General features: G+C 39.1%; 3 protein-coding genes and 1 long non-coding RNA gene across 6 annotated transcripts; 2 read left to right on the top strand and 2 right to left on the bottom strand.

The window, feature by feature from the left end:
* Positions 1-55: 55 nt before the first annotated feature.
* LOC111789390 (RHOMBOID-like protein 9, chloroplastic) lies at positions 56-3284 on the bottom strand. Of its 2 annotated transcripts, none has more exons than XM_023670151.1 (6): positions 2836-3284; positions 2496-2700; positions 2238-2403; positions 1041-1211; positions 680-834; positions 56-451 (listed from the first exon to the last, which is right to left on the bottom strand). In XM_023670151.1, the coding sequence occupies exons 1-6, from the start codon at positions 3215-3217 to the stop codon at positions 199-201; spliced, it is 1332 nt and encodes a 443-aa protein (XP_023525919.1). In that variant the 5' UTR covers positions 3218-3284; the 3' UTR covers positions 56-198. The 2 variants fall into 2 exon arrangements, with proteins under 2 accessions (XP_023525919.1, XP_023525918.1); XM_023670150.1 differs by having other exon boundaries at positions 2773-3282.
* Positions 3285-4090: 806 nt separating this feature from the next.
* On the top strand, positions 4091-9150 carry LOC111789388. Of its 2 annotated transcripts, none has more exons than XM_023670148.1 (12): positions 4091-4582; positions 4674-4771; positions 4909-4995; positions 5099-5267; positions 6591-7082; positions 7255-7406; positions 7491-7688; positions 7762-7852; positions 7938-8106; positions 8341-8451; positions 8547-8643; positions 8862-9150. In XM_023670148.1, exons 1-12 carry the CDS (start codon positions 4457-4459, stop codon positions 8938-8940), a joined length of 1869 nt encoding a protein of 622 aa, XP_023525916.1. In that variant the 5' UTR covers positions 4091-4456; the 3' UTR covers positions 8941-9150. The 2 variants fall into 2 exon arrangements, with proteins under 2 accessions (XP_023525916.1, XP_023525915.1); XM_023670147.1 differs by having other exon boundaries at positions 6510-7082.
* Positions 9151-9298: 148 nt separating this feature from the next.
* Positions 9299-9939, top strand: LOC111789389. Its single transcript, XR_002814334.1, has 2 exons — positions 9299-9508; positions 9597-9939. It is a non-coding gene; the product is annotated as an uncharacterized LOC111789389 (long non-coding RNA).
* A 468-nt stretch (positions 9940-10407) lies between these two features.
* LOC111788728 (LRR receptor-like serine/threonine-protein kinase RPK2) lies at positions 10408-14209 on the bottom strand. The gene has a single exon (XM_023669190.1). The coding sequence runs from the start codon at positions 14199-14201 to the stop codon at positions 10791-10793; it is 3411 nt and encodes a 1136-aa protein (XP_023524958.1). The 5' UTR covers positions 14202-14209; the 3' UTR covers positions 10408-10790.
* Between the last annotated feature and the right edge of the window lie 1227 nt (positions 14210-15436).

Below are 15436 nucleotides of genomic sequence, written 5' to 3'. Positions count from 1 at the left end.
ATTTTCTACATACAAAGAGAGTTCGTTCTAATTCATTTCGAGTATCATAATATGATTTAAACTGGGATTTTGAGAGTTCTTGTAGCAATTGAAAGACAAAATTGTAAGCTAAGCTTAACAAGAGGCAAACTATACTATAAACTTGATATTTTGGCAACATTTTGGGAAGAAATTTCCTCTCAAAGCCAATCAAAAGCCTTATAAGGGCAATGTGGTGGCAGGAGGCTGAATAAAGAAGAGCAAACTTGTGAATCCCATGATAAACAGAGCAAAAAAAGCCAATGATTTGCGAGGATCAGCATACTTCCTAACAAGTTTGATTCCCTTTTCTTGGCCTCTCCTTGAAGAAGATGATGCAGAAGATGAAGAAGAACCAGCATCATTCACCTCCACAACTGGGCATGTTAAAATCCCATATAGCATTCCACTGAAAGCTGCTCCTGTGTGAGTCCTACAAACATCAAACAAACCAAAACAATTCGTAACTAAAACGGTCAAGATATTCATTAACAATTCTCTCGAGAATGTTACAAATGACGTTTAGAATGGTTGAAAAATTGATCTAGCTATTATATATCGTTTAACTATCGACACAAAAGTTAGTGTTACTTACAGGATCATATTTTTAAGACTCGTCTCGAGTTTCTAAGGGTTTGAAACCAGAGGTTTTTTTACTCACCATTCATCAATTGGCCCAATATTGCTCAAAATGGAACTGACGACAGCTACAAATATTGCCTTCAAGAACATGCTGTCTGAAACATCCTTTGCAACCACATCTTTGCTTTGGAATTGGTAACTCAGCCAAGCTCCAATCATGGCAAACACAGGCCCCTGCTCCATGTGTTCATAATTTACATCTATCACCAATCAGACTAACCAACAGCAATCAAACTCGAACTATGCCTTCGACTACTACTCGTAGGTATTTGAACTAGTTTATGCACGTCTCGAGTATGATATTAATATATGCGGTAATGGAAGTAAATTTATCGACTGTAATTGGAAACGAGAAGGGAAAACGTTGTTTTTTTCGTTACCGTTCCACCGATAGTCGGCTCGGGAGTATGGAGAAAGCTTGTGAGATTGCCAGAAATTCCTCCTAAGACATAGATCAAGAAAAATGTAAAGGGGCCATAGTCTATACAAACTTGACGGCCAAATGTAACCAATGTCCAACAACTGAGAGCAACATGAACAGCTCCTGAATGCTGCATAAAGAGATCAGCTTCATGAGAGCTAAAGCAACGTAATAATCAACAAATCTTTACATTCAAATCTTCAATGTCAAAGAAAGTGGGTCACGAGATATACGAATCTCCCACCCGACTTCGTGTAAGATATACTGTTAATAACTTGATTAGTTGAACTACGTTTAAGTAGACACTATGTGAGATCCCGTATCGGTTGAAGAGAAGAACAAAGCATTCCTGCAAAACTCGGAAGGAAAAGCCCAAAAATGACAATATCTGTTAGCGATGGGCTTATGCTGTTACAAATGGTACCAGAGTTAGACATCGAGCTGTGTGTCATCGAGGACGCTGGCCCCAAAGGGGGATGGATTGTGAGATCCCATATATGGAGAGGGAAACAAAGCATTTAAGGGTGTGTGAACTTCTCCTAGCAGATGCATTTTAAAACTGTAAGGGAAAGTCCAAAGAGGACAATATCGGTTAAGGATGGGTTTGGTCGGTTGCAAATAGTATCAGAGTCAAACATCGGACGATGTGCCAACGAGGATGCTGGGCCCCAAGGTTGTGAGATCCCACATGATTGAGAGAGGGAACAAAGCATTCCTAACAAGGGTGTGGAAACTTCTCCTTAACAGACGCATTTTAAAACGTTGACGGAAAACTCAAAAGGGAAGGCCCAACGAGGACAATATCTGCTAGAGATGGGTTTGGTCGGTTATAAATAGTATCAGAGACAAACATCGGGCGGTGTGCCAACGAATACGCTGGGCTCCCAAAGGGGTGAATTGTGAGATCCCACATCAGTTGGAGAGGGGAACAAAGTATTCCTTATAACTGTGTGAAAACTTCTCCTTAACATACGCATTTTAAAACCTTGAGGGAAACTCAAAAGGGAAAGCCCAATGAGGACAACCTCGACTAGTGGTGAGTTTGGGCTGTTACACACGTTTTGTTCTCAGTCTTATTAAAAAGGAAAAACGAATAAATGTTCAAAACAGCTCTAGAACGGAAACACGAACCGAGTTATATCTATCAATCGTGTACCAGAAACATAGGTGTCACAAGCCTCCACCATTCTCCTACTAGGATCAACTCATTTATCTTTGCTCCATATAGAGAAGGGAGTGAAAAGAGTGGCAGCCCTGAGCTTTTTACTGGACTCGCTACTTCAAACAAGAAAACACCTATGTTTACTGAAACCAGAGCACTTCTGCATCCCGAAAACAAACCGAACACGGTTCCGTTAGCCACCATATTCGATCATAACAAAAGCGATTTTACGAGTTAGGATGTGAATCGTACATTAAGTAGAGATCAGAAACTTCATCTTCTTGTAGTTGAGTTGTTCTTGACATGCTTCTCTTAATCATATCATCGAGTTTGTCATGTCGCATTTGTGTCTCGTCGTCTCTTTCGTGATCTTCAAGAGGAAACGACGTGAATACGACCGATTTTCTTTTATGTTGTCCTCCAAAATTATACGTCGCATGGTTAAGCATGCATGCATCTGTAAATTATAGATTGCATATTCAAAAAATATTTACTCCATTAAATTAATATAAAATTAAAAAATAATTACCATTATCAACTTTTTCAAAATAAGCGTCAAGCAACTCGAGCTCTTTCTTAGCTTTGAACTGACCCGTATCAACCACCTCTACCTTCTTCTTCAAAGGAACCATTTTTCTCTTACTCCCACCACCTTGAAGCCTTCCAAAATAAGAACCCAACGACCTCAACTGTTTCTTATTCGTGTCACACTCCCGAACACGACATAGCTGTTCGAAAACCTCGGACTCGGAATCCAAACCATTGGATCTCCCACGCTTGTCATCTTGCAACGATGCCGTCAACGACCCTCTTCTTGGTTTTGTTGTTCGTGTCCAAACCATAGCAACAGACGTATTGTTATTTGAAATCTCCCGCCAATGATTACGGCGCTCGAGAATTGGCAAGGTAATTGGATTGATCGAGTTTTTTAAGTTTGGTATGGGACGAGCGGCGGGAATTACGAGAGCCATCATTTGAACTCGAGTATATGTTTGAGCTACTAAATGAACAAAAGGGATGATTTATAAAAGGTGATTGAATAGGTGAGAGGTTCTTGAAATTTTGGAGATTTCATTTAAAGATCATTGGGGCTTTTAGATTCTGCAAATTTCATTTAAGATTATTGGCTAAAGAGATGTTGGTAATCCCCTAAACCAGCCTTATCTCTCTTAATCCATTAACAGTACGCCACGTGTCATGTATATTTTACATAACTATTGGCCTTGGACCACATGAAATATCCCAGTAGACCCCACCAAACACTAGATTGGGTTGGGATATTGAAAGTCTTGGTCCGCCACCTCAGCAGCCCGGGTCAAAGCTATTCTCAACCGTTAACTTCCATGGCTACCTTTGTCTGGCTGGGAATTTAGTGGAGCCATTGAAATGAATAGGTCATGATGTATATATATATATATATTTATAGGTTAAGCGTCTCTCCAGTTCTTTTCTTTTGGTAAAGTTCGAGCGTTGTCTTCTTTGATCAACCAGCTTCGATTCAACAACCTTGAGAGTGAAAGATTTGAATCTCTGACCTCTTGACCATCAATAGATGTTAATTACTGTAAAACTCTACTTAACTTGAGTAATCGACTTATTTATTCAAATTGCTCAAGTTATTTATTTAAATTTTTTAATAAATATAAAATAGTACCGTATAAACATATATTAATATATTAATATTTTTTAAAATCAACAATAAATTGGAAATTGTTGGGTGAACTAAAATTAATTTAATTGTATGAAACAATTTAATCTAAATTTAGTTAGCGTAGATTGCGTTATTTAAGTTAATTAGGTGTTTTGAACACTAAACCCTAGACTTTAAAGTCCAAGTAAAAGCCGAAACGAGTCCAAGTAAGATTAACATTAACTCACCCAGCCTGTTCAAAATCGTATTCAGGAGAACCCAAATTTCTGTAGCGAATTCAGATCTTCAAAAGTGGCGGGAGTTCTTTAATTGCCTCAAAGATTTCTTTTCAAACTCAGTTTTCGCTCTCCATTTTTTTCCCGCCGGAACGGAAGAATATCTAGAACAAATAACACCCGCCAATCGGGAAATGCAACCCCTGCTTCCTCTCTAGCGTCTTCGAACTCCCCAAAGGCCAACACCATTTGTTCAACAGATCATTTCCACGAAACCCCACCATTTGTTGCCTGTTTCTCAATCTGGGTTTCGAAGATTTTGATCTGAACTGAACTACAACGACTTAATGGGGAGCAAGAAAAGGGTTGCAGCCGATAACAACGAGCACAGAGCCAAACGGACAAAGTCTCCTGGAGTTCGAGTCATCGGGGGCCGGATCTACGATTCTGAGAACGGAAAAACTTGTCATCAAGTAATTTTTTCAAACTCTGATTACCTTTGTTGTTCAGTGTTTAGTTTTTTGGAATGTCGATGATTTCTCATGGTTTTTGTTAATGCTGTAGTGCCGACAAAAAACTATGGATCTTGCTGCATCCTGTATGAACATGAAAGGAGACAAGCTGTGCACCATAAAATTCTGTCATAAATGCCTTATAAACAGGTTACATTGTTGATTTCGTGTATTTATGGTCTTTACTTTTTTGGGTTTCACTTGTTTTTAGTATATATGGTGTTAAAAAGTTGTGTGAGGTTTCCATCTGTGCTCGTATTGAATGAATTTATTGGAAACTATATCAGATATGGGGAGAAAGCAGAAGAGGTGATGCTTAAGGGAGACTGGAAATGTCCCAGATGCAGAGGGCTTTGCAATTGCAGCGTTTGCATGTAAATCTGGAATTGTGATCCTTATTCCTATCTTAATCCGTTTTTATTAGAAGTTGTTTTGATTGAATGATCATATGATGTAATTGAGAATAACCATTTTCAGGAAGAAAAAAGGTCTTAAGCCGACTGGTTTGTTAGTACACACAGCCAAAGCAACTGGGTATTCTTCTGTCTCAGAAATGCTTCTAGTGAATGGTTCTGAGTGTCTAGATCATGCTAAGGATACGGCATTCGAAGTTGCTTCACCAAACAAGCACGCCTCTGAAGACGAGGTTTGATTTTGTTTAGTTGGTTGTTGTTATTGTCTTTTTTCACCGTGATATGTAAATGCTATGGGTGTATTTCTCAATGTTATTGGAAAAATATTGGCCTCAAGTTTTATCTTTTCATCTTGGTTAGGAATCACGACTCTCCACAATGGTATAATATTGTCCATTTTGAGCAATAGCTCTCATGGCTTTGCTTTGGGCTTCCCCCAAAAGGCCTCATATCAATGAAGATAGTATTCCTCACTTATAAACCCATGATCTTCCACTAAATTAACCAAGGTGGGACTCACTCCCAATAATCTTCAATCCTCAACAATCCTCCCCTCGAACAAAGTGCACTGTAAGCCTCCCCTGAGGCTTATGGAGCTCTCGAATAGCCTCCCCTTAATCGAGGCTTGACTCCTTTCTCTGGAGCCCTCGAACAAAGTACACCCTTTGTTCGACACTTTAGTAACTCTTGACTACACCTTCGAGGCTCACAGTTCTTTGTTCGATATTTGAGAATTCTATTGACATGGCTAAGTTTAGGGTATGACTCTGATACCATGTTAGAAATCACGACTCTCCACAATGGTATGATATTGTCCACTTTGAGCATAAGTTCTCATGGCTTTGTTTTGGGCTTCCACATACCAATGGAGACAGTATTCCTCAACTTATAAACCATGATCTTCCACTAAATTAACCAATGTGGGACTCACCCCAATAATCCTCAATCCTCAACAATCTCACTGGAAACATTTTAGGTTTAGTTGGCTGAGATCAATGATGGCTCTTTGTTTCTGTTCACATATTAACATTTGAAGATCCTAAGATTTTACTTGAGATGCTCTTTGTGGCTTCTTTTGGTTTTTGGCCTTGCTTTTCAGTGGTTCCCTAGCGTCTGGGGTGATGTCTTCTTCAGGTTTTTGTTGGTGTGGTTTTCAGTGGGGTTTAATGACTGAAGTTTGTGATGCAACTGAGTTTATTTGATGCACTTGACCATATTCAATGCAACTTGGCTTCCACGTTGAAATCCTTCTCTTGAACTCATTGCCTTGTGCTTATGCTTCTTAGATTCATATCACTTGGGCATGGGGCGTCTTTTCCCAGTGGCCTTTAGATTGTCTTATGTGGTGTGTTTCAGTACGTGTTTCTCTTGTTTCCTACCAAAGAAATGTATATGTTCCACAGGGTTTTTGCATTCCAGGTTTGGTTTCCATGCCTATGCTATTTTATTTACAAAGATCACATGCTTTCCAACAGGTGTCTGTCATGATTTCACCAAGGAACGAAGGGAAGGAAAATTCTTTAAATGGAAATAACGAATCGAACTTGAATTTGCAGAATCAAATTCCAAACTCTGAAAAAAAGGAGTTGAAGGACATGAAGCGTAAAGAACTGAAAGAAATAAGCAATGGAAATAAGGTTGATGTTAAATGCATAGAGGAAACTCTTAAGAAGCAAACTGAAGCAAATGGGACGAATGAATGTCTTTCCACGAAGAAAAAGAGCTCCAAAAAACGAGCCTCTGAGGATGCTGGAGAAAGGAATAGTTTGTGTCATGAGGACGCTTCTTGCCATCTAATTACAGCTGAAGAATCGACAGAAGTAAAAGATTTGGATATTCACAAATATGACAAGACATCAGAAGATGCGAAAAATAAAAGAACAAAGTTGAAAAACAAGCCACCTATGAATATTCAGAACAAGGAATTTGGTGCCTGTGTTCCTTTGCCTCCATGTTCTAAGTTAACCACAGTAGCAGATATTGAACTGACCACAGAAGATGTTGGCCATGCGTTGCAGTTTTTAGAATTTTGTGCAGCTTTTGGTAAGGTATGTGTATCATTTTTGGTTTCAATTCACTTTTTTGAGATCAGTTTTAAGATTTATTGAAAGGAAAGTGTAACGACCAAAATGGAATTTTGACCCATTATCCTTTATGTGGAGTTCAGCTAGAGCACAGTACCGTATCTGTTGATTGGTTTTCTCTTTCGTTCTTGGATAGGCTCTTAATTTAAAGAAAGGGCATGGTGCGTTAGTACTCAAAGACCTAACGCGGGAGAGAACTCCGAGAAGGGGGGGTCGAGTTCATGATTCACTGACTGTTCGATTTCATATTCAACTCCTTTCTCTGATATTGCAGGATATGGATGAAGAGTATGACTATAATAAGCTGAGGCTCTTATTTCTATTATTTGATTGAGCATACACTTTCTAATCTTAACCTCTATCTGTTCTTAGGTCTGCAATCTCTAGTCCCACAAATGACACAAGCTCATGGTTGCTGGATTTGAAGAAATGCATTTCTGCATCCTCATTTAAGATGAATGATCTCAAACCTGATTACTTTGATGGAGGAGACAATTGTTATGACGACTTAGACTTCTCTAAAAAGCTCAGACTATTGACTTACCTTTGTGATGAGGCTCTCAATACTACGTAAGTAAAGCCATTCAACATACTAATCTTTGATTGGGTTGGTTTTCAAATTTAATCTCTGTTTTCCTCCCAGAAAATTGAGAAACTGGATTGAAGAACAAAATGCTAACTTTGTGGAGAAACAAAAGGAAGTAAGAGAAAAACTTTCTGCGCTGAAGGATAAGGTAGCATAAGTTGGCAGTGACATCTATAAAGCTTGTAAGTAATTTTCCTTCAAATTTAAACTAATTCCTCGTTGTTTGGTTACAGGAGAAACAGGCTAAGAACAAATTGAAAGATGAATTTGCCAAAGCTCTTATTGCCAAGAATGGTCTTCCCCTTTCGATTGCCGAGCATGATGCTATTGTTGCGCAAATAAAAAGAGACGTCGCTGAAGTTCAAGCTGAGAAGCTTGTTGCATTGGAATTGGCATCTAACAGTATGCTCTGGAACTTCTTTCTTGTTCTTGCCATCGTTATTATCATTATTATTATTATTTAGGTAGCTTGGTGAGTCCCTCAGATCGTATAAAGTGTATTCAAATTCTTGTCTGAGCAAGAAAACTGTCACTAAATTAGTGTAATTGATCCCAGAGTTCTGTTCTTTAGTTGAAACTGAAGTAATGAATTTTGGTGTTCATATTTTAACCTGGAGGATATTGTTATTGTTGTAGAGAAACAAAGATCAGAAGCGACCAGGACAGTTCCCATCATTTTGGATGTTAATGGTCGTGTCTTTTGGAAATTAAGAGGCTTTGCTGGCGAAGGGAACATTCTGCTACAAGGTTGGATAGCTAGCTGGGATGCCTGTATTCTCTAGATTTTGTTTTTTTTTTTTTTTTTAATAATTATAACAATAGAAGTAATTTCTGAATGGTAGATATGGAAAGCTGGGAATCAGTCAATCCAAGCGAAAAGTGGTCTATGTTTAAAGACGAGCAGAAACAAGAGATAGAGAAATACATTTCTTCTTTGAGGTCAGTATTACATTCCAATTCATTTCTTCTACACTTATTGCTTATGAGATCATGATTTTTTGGGATTAAGATGTTAATTTCCCGTCTTTCGCTGCAACGAACAAGTTTTTCTGGAGCTTACCCATTACTGCTATAGAGCTTCCTAAAGATCCTATAGAGTTTGCTGCTTAAGATGTTTTGTTTTGTTTTTGTTTTTGTTTTGAATTGGATCAATCCAGGTTGAAGAGGCCTCCTAGGTTAGTGGAAGTACCTCAAACTCTTCCAGATGGAGGTATTGAGGCAGCTTCAGTGTGTTGAAATTTGGCATCTGTTTTTTGTTTTAGGAGAAGATTGCCTAAGCAAATGACTTGAAAGAAGATTTAGTTTCCATTTACTTATGTTCTAAGATGGGATATATCCATTTCCTCTATTTTGTAACTTGAGACGAGCTTACTTCACAGCTACTTTACCAAAAAAAAAATTAAAAAAAAGGATAACCTCAGCTACTCTTGGCTGTGTTTTTGTACACTTGCTATGAACTTGTTTCCTCCCAAATCATGATTTGGTATCGATATATTTTAGCACTTAACAAAGTTGTATCTCTTCAAGCTGGAAAATCATATATCAACATATATTATGTTAACTGAAAACGTGAACATACGGCTGGATTCAAAATGGCGATGCCTGTATAAATGTGAACATATGGCTTCGGTTGAAGGATTCAACCAAATCCAAACAAATAAGCTATTATCTTTGAACAGGTCGACTTTGATCCAAGGAGTTGTGGTTGTAATGGAGGATTCATAAAGGAAAACGAGTGAATCACCACTCAGAACAACTATTCCGACTATAATGTTTAGACGAATACTGTCGCTCATCAGCAATGGTTAGTCTCATAATTCGTTAAGCAATTTCACTTTTTTCCGAAAACTAACAAGATAAGTGTATAATTGTTTTGTTTGATATTTAAACAGATGAATTCACCGAGTGTAACGATTGATAGAATGAGGAAGTACCTGAAAACGACGAGAACGCTATATGATGAAAGCCATCGCACACCAACCGATCACAGTCGGCATAATAGCCGCCTCAAGATCGGATTTCCAGTTGCGTAGTTGTCAATGGATGGAGTACGTAATTTGCATTTGTAAGGAGTGTTCAAAGGTTATTGTGAATCATGGCTTAATACGGAGTGGTGGCGATTGGCTACGGAATAGATTACTGGATCGCGAGTACCTCATGGTGAACTGGCTGGGGAGAGGATGGTTATCCTCACAAGAGATTACCCAGACCCTTGAATAAACAACCTATAGTTCCAACTCATAATCTCATCATACTATTATGGATACGGTCAGTCTTCTCAGTAGGCCTCATATCGCCATCATGATTAAGGAGAGACCATCCTCATGCATACCAACCATCATCTCCCTATGTGGTTCCTTGTCTTCATAATCATAAAAGTACAAAGGCAGAATCTTCATCCATTAGGATGAGTTTAGTTGAAAAGATTAACCACCGACTCCCTAATAGTTCTCGTATGCTACAATCATTAGAAGTGACCCCATCTCATAGCAAGCTAGTAAAAGTACGTTATTGTCATCAGTCTCAAGGTTTTAAAACGTGTTTACTAGGGAGAGGTTTTCATACCGATATAAAGAGTGCTTCGTTTCTTCCTCTCTGCAACCGATATAAGATCTCACAATAGATCATTTAACCATATGTCAATCAACCAAATTCTAACAACGGGTTCATGAGCTTTAGACATATAACGTTTAGAAACAGGAATTGAAAGAGAGTTCAATTGTATTGCTTTTTATTAAACAATAATAAACAAGAATCCATATGATATACAGAAGAGTGTGACATCATTTGAAGATGGAAGATATCTGCACATTTTTGTTCCTTTCTGCAGAATCATCAAACAGATCCCTCCCTTGTCCACAAACCAACATTCTTGTTTGTTTATAGAAAAAAAAAAAAAAAAGGAAAATAATGGAATTTACAAAGAGAATATTTTAACTACAAATTTGGAACTCAACAAACCAACCTATAAGCCAAGGGGCAGTGCTTTTGCAGTCATCATACCAACAAAATACAAATTACAAGCTGCCTCTCTCTAATCTTCTAACAATTAACTATGTCAATAAATGGCTGTATCACCCTGCCTGCTAACATGACGGCGGTTGAAGCTGCTTAAGCCGCCGTACCACCTGCTTCATCGTCGGCCTCGTCGACAGAGAATCGACTGTACACACAACTGCTAAGTGTAATACTTCAACCAGATCATCATGGGGGCCTACCTCCCATAACCCTGATGTGAAGAATTCCTTGGCGCGTCCCTGTGGAAGCAGCATACATGCCCAAGCTACAATGTTAAAGCCATTACCGTACAAGGAAAACGAGGGATCTAGTGCTTTCTTGTCCGAGAGTAGCTCGAGAAGCACCACACCGTAACTGTACACGTCTGCTTTATCAGAGACACGACAAGTCATGGCGTATTCGGGAGCGACGTAGCCGAATGTTCCAGCCACACCTGTTGTAGCATGGGTTTCAGAAGTCCCAAGAAGCCTGGCCAATCCAAAATCAGAGAGATAAGCATTGAAATCGTCGTCTAATAGTATATTGCTCGGTTTCACGTCGCGGTGGAGGACTCGTGGTACGCACTGATCATGAAGATATGCAAGCGCACGGGCTATGTCCAGTGCGATCTTGTGAAGAATTCTCCAATCCACTGCTCTTGTAGATCTCTCCTGGATGAACTTTTCCAAATTACCTCCTGGCAAATAATTATATATCAAGAACATCTCTGTTTCACTGGCATGGTAACCAATTAAGGTGACGAGGTTCGGGTGGCGCAGCCTTCCAAGAGTTTTAATCTCTGCATCGAACTGTTGGACGCCTTGAAATCGACCAACAGCGAGGCGTTTTATTGCAAGTAGCACTCCCGATGCAATCTCTGCTTTGTAAGTTGCCCCAAACCCTCCACTGCCAATGCAGTTACTGGTATTGAAATTGTTTGTGGCACGAACGACATTCTCAAATGTCAAAGAAACCCCAATATCAGTAAAAACCGTGACTTCCCTTCTCATTGATCCAATAACTTTAGACCTCGAATTCCACTTTCGGGTATATAGAAACAGGATAATCAAAGCAATAAGAACAGAAACAATGGCGGAGGCAGATGTAATGGATGCTATCTCAATTGAATTGAAGCTGCCACCTCCTCCAGTCTGTGGTACAACATCAGACGGTGAAGCTGCAAGACTACTCGGGTCGCCAACTGAACCTCGCATTTCAGACGATGGCACTGCCAGTGAAAACATATGGCACGAGCGTAGGTACGGGTTTCCAATCGCACCACTACATTTAATCATGTTGTTTGATGGCAAGGAACCAGACAAGTTATTGAATGACACATTAAATGCAGAGAGTGTAGTAACATTTGCCAAACCAGAGGGAACCTGTCCAGAGAGTGAATTATTGTTGAGCAGCAGAACTTTTAGGCCTCTCAATTTAACAAGATCGACTGGAATTCCACCCGAAAGATCGTTATACGCAAGATCAAGCAACTCCAAAGCCTGCAACTTTCCGAAGGTCGAGGGTATAGAACCATTAAAGCTATTGCCAGCCAAACAAAGGTACTTTAAACCAGCAATCTGTCCGAGAGAGGCTGGTATGTGATACTGAAACTTGTTCCAGCTCAGGTTCAGGTGATTCAGAGCTAATAGATCACCAAAGCTGGGAGGTACCTCACCAGTCATCTGATTACCAGATGCATCCAAGAACTTGAGAGAACCACAGTTTTTACCAATTGACTTAGAAAATGGACCAGATATCTTGTTATTGCTAACATTGAAGATCAGTCCTCCCATGTCCTCACATTTCTCAAATATACTATCAGGGAATGGCCCGGTGAGCTTATTACCACCCACAAGATAAGCATAAACAGTTTTCTTACCCAGTCTTTCACGTGGAATCGGAAACGACAGAAGATTTCCTGTAAAGTTATTCTCCCCTAAGTTATGTACTATCAGGTCATCATCTCCAAGAAATTCAAAAGGGGTTGCACCTCGAATACTAGTGGTAAAAAATGCAAGATATCGAGACGATGGATCATCAAGATCCAAATATCCCCTTGAAAAGAACATCGGTGGCGAGCTTGGCGAGCAATCATTGCCACAGAACACAGGAATGTCTCCAATAAAGTGGTTACCACTAAGATCAAACAGAGACATATAAGGAACTGGAAGGTTTTTATCGAGCTCACCAGAAAGCCGGTTGGAGCTTAAATCAAGGACTTTGAGCTTTTTGCAGACGCTAAGCTCACTAGGAAGCTCCCCATAAAGGTAATTACCAGCTAAGTTAATCATCTCCAAGCTTTCACACTTACCCCATTTGGAAGGGAATCTGCCTTCGAGATTTGAATTAGGAGCCCACAGTATCTTCAGCTTTGGAAGGGCTGTTATCGACTCAGGTATACTGCCTGCAAAATAGTTAAAACCATCATCACTAAGTTCGTCTTCGTCTGTGTAATTGATCTTCGGAATTGGATCGAAGAGATTCGAGAGCACAAGAACAGACAACTGCAGGCAGTTTCCCAGCTGAGACGGTATCGGACCACTGAGGCTATTCCTTGAAAGATCGAGCACTTCTAGCTTCTGTAACTTAGCAATGTCAGCTGGAATGGCTTCCTCCAACATATTAGAATACAGCAACAGTGTCTTCAACTGATTGCAATTTCCCAAATTGCTTGGAATCCCACTGACCAAATAATTACCAGAGAGGTCGAGATGCTCAAGCTTTCCACAGTTATTTCCAAGCTCACTCGGAATGGTTCCTGAAAAAAGATTAAAAGACAAGTAGAGCCCTCTCAATCGACCAACAAACCGTGGAATTATCCCATTCAATCGATTTCCAGCTAAATTCAAGATCTCTAAACTCGCACAACCCGAAAGCGAGCTAGGAATCTCACCAGTAAGCCTATTGAATCCAAGATTAAGAACCCGCAACTTGCCCAGTCTATGGAAATCATCACGAAGCACCCCAGTTACGGAGTTTCCTTCCAGATCAAGAACCTCAAGATTCTCCAATCCAAAAATTTCAGGAGGAATTCCGCCTTCAAAACCATTAAACGGAAGCGACAAAGACCTAAGCTCAGTGAGCTTCCCGATCACCGGCGGAATCTTCCCAATCAGTGAGCCTCTAATACCCACACAACCCCTCCTAATTCCAAGCCCATAAAGAGGAAATTTAGAAGAATCAGAGCACAAATGACCTCCACCGCCATTCCCGGAAATGTTGAGTGACACAACCCGAGAATTCAAGTCGCAAGAAACACCAAACCAGACACAGCAATCAGACCCACTCGCAGTCCAACTCGCAAGCAACCCCGATGGATCAGAAACAGCATTTTTGAACTGAAGAAGCACCGATTTATCTGAATCGCCCAAAATAACTTCAGTCTGAAATAAAATAACGAAGCAGAAAAGCAAAAAGAGCTTGGAAGTAAGTATCGGCAAAGTGTTTACACAAGAAGAGAACCATTTGATCACTGAAAACGACAACAAAGAGGTACCCATTCCCGAACCCCCCCNNNAAAAAAAAAAAAAAAAAAAAAAAAAAAAAGTAGCTTTCCAGAAGAAAATGAAGACGACGTCCAAAAAAGGAGAGAATCGTGCGAGAAGGTGAGGTAGAAGAAGAGCAAGAGGTCTGAGAACCCTAACCCTAACCCTAATTCTATTCTGGTTCAAGAAAACAGGAAAGGCAAAGGGAGGACGAAGGAGAGTCTTGGAGAGAGAAGATTCATTTTCAAACTGTCTTCTTTTACAGAATACGCGTTTTTCATTTTCTTCTCCTTTCTTTTTTTTTTTTTTTTTTTTTTTTTTTTTTTTTTTTTTTTTTTTTTTTTTTNATTTCTGCGGGAGAGATATAAATTTGGGCCACCGGACATACCGGTAAAAGTGGGCTCCACTGGGGTCAATATAAATGAATTGAGAAATTGACGAATTAAATTTTCACTTTTTTTTAATTATTATTTTATTAATAATATTTTTATCCGTTGAATTATATTTAAATTAAATAGGTGGGAATAAAATTGAAATTTATGTAACGTTTTAATAAAAATGAAAATTGGACCAATTATGTAGAAGGACAAGATTTTTGTAAAATTTAGTTAAGAAAGAGAGATTCCCATAGCTTTTTGCCACGTGGGAGTTCATCCACAACCCAAAGGTGGGGACCACACAACTTCTTAATACTTTCCTTTTTCATTATTATTATTATTATTATTATTATTATTATTATTATTATTATTTTAATTTTTTTTTTTTGTTGATGGAGTTTGATGTTAGGGGTAATGAGGTCCAGGAAAGATAGGGCCCATGCCCTTAATAGCCCATTGGTCATTTGTTGACTTATATTTCACCACGTTGACTTGTTTGACTTGGGAAATTACAAAGACTTTTAGGCTTTCCATTTTCCTCTTTCAACTTGTCTTCAAAAATAAATTTAAACGATATATTTGGTTTCGTATACTTCAATAGACGTTGATGTAAAGTGAGAACGTTCACGGAAGAATTCCAAAAATTGAAGCTTTAAAAGAGATGTGAGCTACAAAATGTGTGGTTCTTACGGGTGGGAGAGAGTGAGAAGCTTCCTCACGAGTAGTCGTAGGGTTAGAGGTCACATCTTTTTTTAAGTTAGTGATTTGCTGTTTCATATACTCGAGAGTTATAACCTTGATTTGACACTTAGTTTGTTCGTACGATATCGAGACTTGGACATACAATGATAATTTTTTAATGTTACTTTTAAT

This window comes from Cucurbita pepo, chromosome LG02 (genome assembly GCF_002806865.2).
Source record: "Cucurbita pepo subsp. pepo cultivar mu-cu-16 chromosome LG02, ASM280686v2, whole genome shotgun sequence".
Lineage (NCBI taxonomy): Eukaryota > Viridiplantae > Streptophyta > Magnoliopsida > Cucurbitales > Cucurbitaceae > Cucurbita > Cucurbita pepo.
The sequence above is the reverse complement of the archived record's forward strand: the minus strand, read 5'-3'. Positions and strand labels throughout refer to the sequence as shown.

Excerpts from the sequence above, each read along its gene's own strand:
- LOC111789390 (XM_023670150.1), bottom strand. The coding sequence starts at position 3,217 with ATGATGGCTCTCGTAATTCCCGCCGCTCGTCCCATACCAAACTTAAAA. Across the intron at positions 835-1,040 it reads AGCCGACTATCGGTGGAACG|GGGCCTGTGTTTGCCATGAT; the intron begins GTAACGAAAAAA and ends CACATGGAGCAG. Across the intron at positions 452-679 it reads ATTGGGCCAATTGATGAATG|GACTCACACAGGAGCAGCTT; the intron begins GTGAGTAAAAAA and ends TGATGTTTGTAG.
- LOC111789388 (XM_023670147.1), top strand. The coding sequence starts at position 4,457 with ATGGGGAGCAAGAAAAGGGTTGCAGCCGATAACAACGAGCACAGAGCC. Across the intron at positions 4,583-4,673 it reads ACGGAAAAACTTGTCATCAA|TGCCGACAAAAAACTATGGA; the intron begins GTAATTTTTTCA and ends TTAATGCTGTAG. Across the intron at positions 8,107-8,340 it reads ATTGGAATTGGCATCTAACA|AGAAACAAAGATCAGAAGCG; the intron begins GTATGCTCTGGA and ends TTATTGTTGTAG.
- LOC111788728 (XM_023669190.1), bottom strand. The coding sequence starts at position 14,201 with ATGGGTACCTCTTTGTTGTCGTTTTCAGTGATCAAATGGTTCTCTTCT.